This window comes from Gracilinanus agilis, chromosome 2 (genome assembly GCF_016433145.1).
Source record: "Gracilinanus agilis isolate LMUSP501 chromosome 2, AgileGrace, whole genome shotgun sequence".
Classification (NCBI taxonomy): Eukaryota; Metazoa; Chordata; class Mammalia; order Didelphimorphia; family Didelphidae; genus Gracilinanus; species Gracilinanus agilis.
Window position 1 is genome coordinate 313,130,993 of NC_058131.1, and position 6,055 is coordinate 313,137,047.

The window sequence follows — 6,055 nt, forward strand, 5'->3', positions numbered from 1 at the left end:
TCCAGCACCCCAATGACAAGAGGCAACATAACCTTCCTGTCATGATAAGAGAGTAGTGCATGGGATCACAGATAGCCAAATATCGGTCATACGACATCACAGCTAACAGGGCACATTGTGTACATCCAAAAATGAGGAAAAGAAGCAGCTGAGCTGCACATCCTATGAAGGAAATGACCTTTCTCTTGGATAGCATGTGAACTAGAGCTTGGGGAACAATGTTGGTAGAGAAAAAGAGGTCAGCTGTAGATAAATTGCACAGAAAAAAGTACATGGGTGTATGGAGCTGAGTATCAGTGAGAACTAGAAAGATAAGAAGCAGGTTTCCAGAAACAGTAATTAAGTACACCCCCAAAACTAATACAAAGAGCAGTAGTTGCATCTGAGGATCATCAGAAAGTCCCAGAAGAAGGAATTCTGTCACTCTGAAGTGGTTTGTTTGGTTCATGTTTGATCCTTTTATCTGTTTAAGAAGGAGTCAATAATTTCATTTGGAGAAATAAATTATCTAGAATATGAAGGAAAAAAAAACAAAAAATGTAGGAGCCAAAGGGGAATGCTTATTCTGGATATCAAATTATGTTATAAAGTAGCAGTTATAATAACCATTTAATATTGGCTTAAAAATCAAGAAGTAGATCAATAGAATAGATGAGACAAAGGAGAATTAGAAACAATGTAACTCAATAACCCAGGGTTCAATATATCAAAAAGCTTAAATTACTTTCAAAGGAACTTATTTTAGATACAATTGTTGGAAAATATGCCAAAAGTGAAATAAATCTTATGTCATATTCTACAAAAAATTTTAAAAGGACACAATCTCTAAAGTAAAGATTATACCATAAAGCATTTAGAAGGAAAGTATATAATATACCTTTAAAAGCTAAGAGATAGAGACAGTTACCAAAGATAATAGATACTTTTGGTTTCATGAAACAGAAAATGTGCATAAACAAAACTAATATATCTGGGTCCATAATGGCAAACCTATGGTATATGTGCCAGAGATGACATACCTAGACCTCTCTGTGGACATGCATGCCAAGGACCCAGTGCTCCAAGGACCCAGTGCCCCTGTCCCTGTAGCCTAGAGTTAGTGAGAGTTCCTAACTAGAAAGCTGGAAGAAGGCTCAGCTGTGCTGCTTTCTTTCCCCTTTCCTCTTTCCTCTTTCCACTTTCCCCTTTCCCTTTTCCCCAGTAGGAGTTAGTAAGCAGGTCTCTGCTAGACAGCAACCATTGCTGGACAAGATTGTCCAACCCCATTCCCAATACAATGGCCTCTTAATTACCTTTGGCCTAATGAGACAAATAATATATGTCTTTACTGTCAGAAGCAATTAGTGTCTTTACTATACAAAGTATTGGGGGGATTTGGGGATGTGTCTTTTGGGCTTATACTTAAAAAATGTTCAAAACTGCAGTCTAGTGATTTAGGAATAAGTTTTATGAAACTGAGATTAGGCTAATAAGCTCTTAGATGTTCTACAGCTCCCTTCCCCAGTTTCTTTTACAAGCAAACTTGGGTTTAATTTCCATTCTTAGTCCCGTCACTTCTTACTAGCCTATTCAATTTGCATTCAAAGGGGTGCCTGCCTGAGGGAGAACAGGTGGGCTAGAAACTCTGGAAAACACAATAGTGGCTTATCAGAAGTAGCAATTAACCCAGCTTCCAGATGAAAACCTGACTTCAACCCTTAACCATTTGCTAAAAAGGTTAATTTGGAGGATACCTCCTTCAGGAAGGCTATAACATAATGGGGCGAATATGTCAGGATGGTGTCATTTAATCTGAGAGTTATATTTTCCTATAAATAAGGTTTTCCTGTAAACTGGGGCTTTTTTGTTATTTTTTCCTAGAGTTGAGGTAATCATAGCTCATATGACCAGATAGAAATTGAGTGTTTGCAGTCCTTTCTTCTCTCTCTCCCAAAACCTGACTATGTTACCTGCTCCCCTGTCCAGTAGTCCAATGGGAGTGCTTCCTACCTCCCCTTGTGGAATAAGGGGGAAGCAGTTCACCTGAGACCCAGAATGTGCTGTCTGTGAGGTGGGGGGGCATGGGCACATTGCTTGGTCTGGGGGGGTAGGGTGGAGTGAGGCCTAGTACTCCATCTCTAAAAGGTTCCCTATCACTGATCTAGGTGAAGAAGGGAAGCTGCTAAATGGAGAAAAAACACTTCATAACAAATTTTTCCAAAGAAGTTTTGGTATCCAAGCTACAACAAACAAATATAATTATTTTACATATATACTAATTTCCCCAAAAGGTCAATGGTAAAAACTGCTGGAAAAAACAGTTCCTTCTTCTTCTTTCTCTCAATTTTTAGAGGTATAGAGATACAGATATAGTTATAGATATATATGCCACATCCATGAGGGAAATGGCTACCTGTGAACTTTATCTCTACATAGCATGACCAAGGTTGCTGGACCTCACAAAAGAAATGAGCAATCTTATTGTCTCAAAGAAAGGGTAGATGTACTTGAGATTTGCGTGTGTGCGTGCGTGTGTGTGTGTTTGTGTGTGTGTGTGTGTGTACATATTTACCTAAAATGATGAGAACTCTTTATTAATGTCCTTCTACCATGGGTCTATTGGGAATGACAATGTTTATCTATTCATCCATCTATCTATTGTTATTCCCTAATTGTTCAGTGGTAAAAAGACATCAATAAATAGTTCTAATAACAATTACAAACTATTAATAACCATGTAAGAGGATGTTCCAAATCACTAAAAATGGAAATATAAGTCCAAAGTGCTTGAAGTTTTACCTCTCTCCCCTAGAATATTTGAAACAATGATAAAAGATTTGAGTATTCATGGTTTGAGGGCAGGTGGAACTATATTCTCACTAATGTATTGTTAGCGAAGCCGTCAATTTTGGAAAGCATTTTGGAATTATGCAAATAAAGTGACTAAAATGCCTATAGTCTTTGTCTTGGTTTTCATCGTTTCCCTAAAGAAGTAACTGATAATAATAAAATCTCCATACATACCATGATATTGATAGCAATTTTTGTAATAGAAAACAAGTGGAAAGAAAGGAGATTCCTTTGGGTAATAACTAAACAAAATGATAGATGAATATTACATTATATCTTTGTACACTAAGAAATATTGTATATGATGAATATAGAGGAGAATGGAAAGACCCAAACATATGCAGAGTAAAGTAAGCATGGCCAAAAATGAATATACATTGACAGCAAAAATGTAAATGAAATGAAAAAATGCCACAAAAAATTGAAAGTGAATGTTGTGGAATTATAAGGAAACACAAGCCTGTCTCCATCCCACTCCTTTGCAAAAATGGGAAGTCTCTAGATTTGAGACATTTTATAGGTTTTTGGTCTTTTTTGATTGATTGATTTTTTTTTTGTTTGTTTTTTTTAAACCCTTGTACTTCGGTGTATTGTCTCATAGGTGGAAGATTGGTAAGGGTGGGCAATGGGGGTCAAGTGACTTGCCCAGGGTCACACAGCTGGGAAGTGGCTGAGGCCGGATTTGAACCTAGGACCTCCTGTCTCTAGGCCTGACTCTCACTTCACTGAGCTACCCAGCTGCCCCGGATTGATTGATTTTTGCTAATTTTTTCCCTTCTTTTTCTTTTTTTTCTCTGTAAAATATTCTTCATTTTATGGTTTACCCTTTGAGAAGAGAGGACATAAGAAGAAATTCAGCAACAAAAACAAATGATATTAATAATGAATGCAAAGAATAAAGGAGCTAATAGAAATTTTATGTGAGCATATAAACTATAGAATGATATAATCTCTGTGTTGGAAAGGACCTTCAAAGATGATCTAATTGAATTTTCCTTTCAGTCACCAACTGCTCATCAGTTAGGTGTTCAATGAAATCTTTGAATAAAAAGGAAGGCAAATCCCATTTTTAGACATTTCAAAAGAAAATATTCCATTCTATTGAGATAAAATCTCCCATTCTATAGTTTTCTATCATTTTTCTTAGTTCTGTCCTCCAGATCAGCATAGAATGAGTGTAAACCCTCTATACATATATGAAGAAAACGCCTATGCCTTCTCTAAACTTCTTTTTCATAGCCTAAACCTCACCTCTTATTTATATGACATTTTATGAATCTGTTCACTTTCCTCAAAATTCACTCCATTTTGAAAAAATGTTTTATTCAAAATTTGCATTCAATTGAACACATTACTCCATAAGTTGTTGACCACCATAGAGTTCAAAAGAACTATTAGATCATTTTCATCATGAATGAAATTGTACAACCTAAAACTGCCCCAACTTTTTCTCAGTCACAGCATTTATTTCATATGACTGAGATATTCAGTTATTCAAGTATTTTTCACATAAACAAATGTCAATCTAGGGATATTCCAAACTTTAATTTTGCAGATAATTTCATTTTCATCTGAATCTGAGACTTAAGTGTTAGTCTAGAACAATGTTCTGCATGCAAACCCTTAGGTCTCCTCTATTTTGTCTAATTTAGTATTAGTTTATTTTAGCAGAATGTTTCTCTCACATATGTAAACTTAAATTCGTACTTACTTTTCTTTATCTTGTCCAATTCTTTCCTACCTCTAAATAGAAATCCCCTTTTCTTCCCCTTCTCATTCCAGTTGTGAACCAAAAATTAAGGCCACTGAGCTTGTGAATAGGACAAATGTTTCATCTATATCATGGAAAAGTAAATTCATTATGTTTTCAAGTAAAATTAGGTAAAAAAATAGAAATCAGGAACATCCCAAACCCTTGAAAATTTCAAGAAAATCTCAGAAGCTTCACAAATACTATTTACCTACATTTCCATCTTGTTTTAGTTAAATTTTCATGTCCTCAAGCACAGGCATACAAGGGAAATATTCTAATTTAATTTCAATATTGTTCTTCAGTTGTTTCAGTTGTGTCTGACTCTTTGGACTCCATTTGAGGTTTTTCTTGGCAAAGATTCTGGCATGATTTGCAATTTATTTCAATAAATTTTACAGATGAGGAACTGATGCAAACAGGGTTAAATTACTTGCCCAGTCACATGGACAGTCAGTGTCTGAGGCCAGACTTGGACTCAAGAAGATGAGTTCTTTATCTCTATTCTGTGAGCTATGTAACTGCCTCCTAATTTTAGTGAGGTATTTAATTTTTATTATGACTATTGTAGCAATATTCTTACTAGTCATTATTACAGATGACTATATGGAAATATGGCTGAGAGGGTAGATGTAGGATCCTTAGTGCCATCTATAATAAAGTTTCTATGGAACAATTAAGTCTGAATTTCAAATCACTGACACAAATTAATTTATATAATAACATGTTTATCAGTAGGGGAATATCTATAAAGAAAATACTTCCCAATTAGATGACAGCAATTGAAACTGGTGCTTAATTGTAATTGATTCTTTCCAAATTAATTCTTAATTTTTCCTTTGGGTTATTTTTGAAGAAAGTTGGTTTGGATATGTTTAATTGTCTTAAATTGAATATTTTTTATGATATCAAATAAATATCTTCTTTTCAACTTTTGTTCTTTATTCCTAGTTCTTCCCTCTGAGGTAATATTTAAAAGGGGACTGATCTCTTCTTCCTACAAGTTGTTTACATATTTGAAAAAAACTGTCAGGTCACCCTCATTCACAGGTTGTCTCTTCGGCAGTCTAAATAGACTCACATCTTGAGCTATTTTAATGTGTTTATGGCTCCAAGTTTCCTCACACTCCTAGTAAACATTTGCTGGACACGGTCCAGCTTATTATTTTTTCTCCTCTCCAAAATGTGTTCACTAGAACTGTATATGTCATTTCTGATGTGGTCTCCTAAGAAAAAGTACAGTGTAAACATAAGCTCTCTATCTCTGAACATTATGCTGTTAATATTCTATCAAAGTTCTTAACTACCAGTTCATATTTTTGGCAAACTATATATTTCAGAACACTAAAAATCACTGGCCTTTTCTATATGTCTACCTCCCAAAAGTTTTAAGCAAGATGTAGGCATTTATATTTGTCTTCATTAAATTTCTTTTGGGGGGATTTCAATCCATTTGTTTCAGTGCACTAGCATCTA

The 6,055-nt window shown here is 35.0% G+C and overlaps 1 protein-coding gene across 1 annotated transcript in view; it reads right to left on the reverse strand.

Moving 5' to 3' along the window:
* LOC123235352 (olfactory receptor 2D2-like) overlaps window positions 1-448 on the reverse strand; it is a 5,979-nt gene extending 5,531 nt beyond the window's left edge. Inside the window, 1 exon segment of the mRNA XM_044661465.1 lies at window positions 33-448. Within this exon segment, the coding sequence (XP_044517400.1) occupies window positions 33-448 (416 nt within the window).
* Window positions 449-6,055: the final 5,607 nt, after the last annotated feature.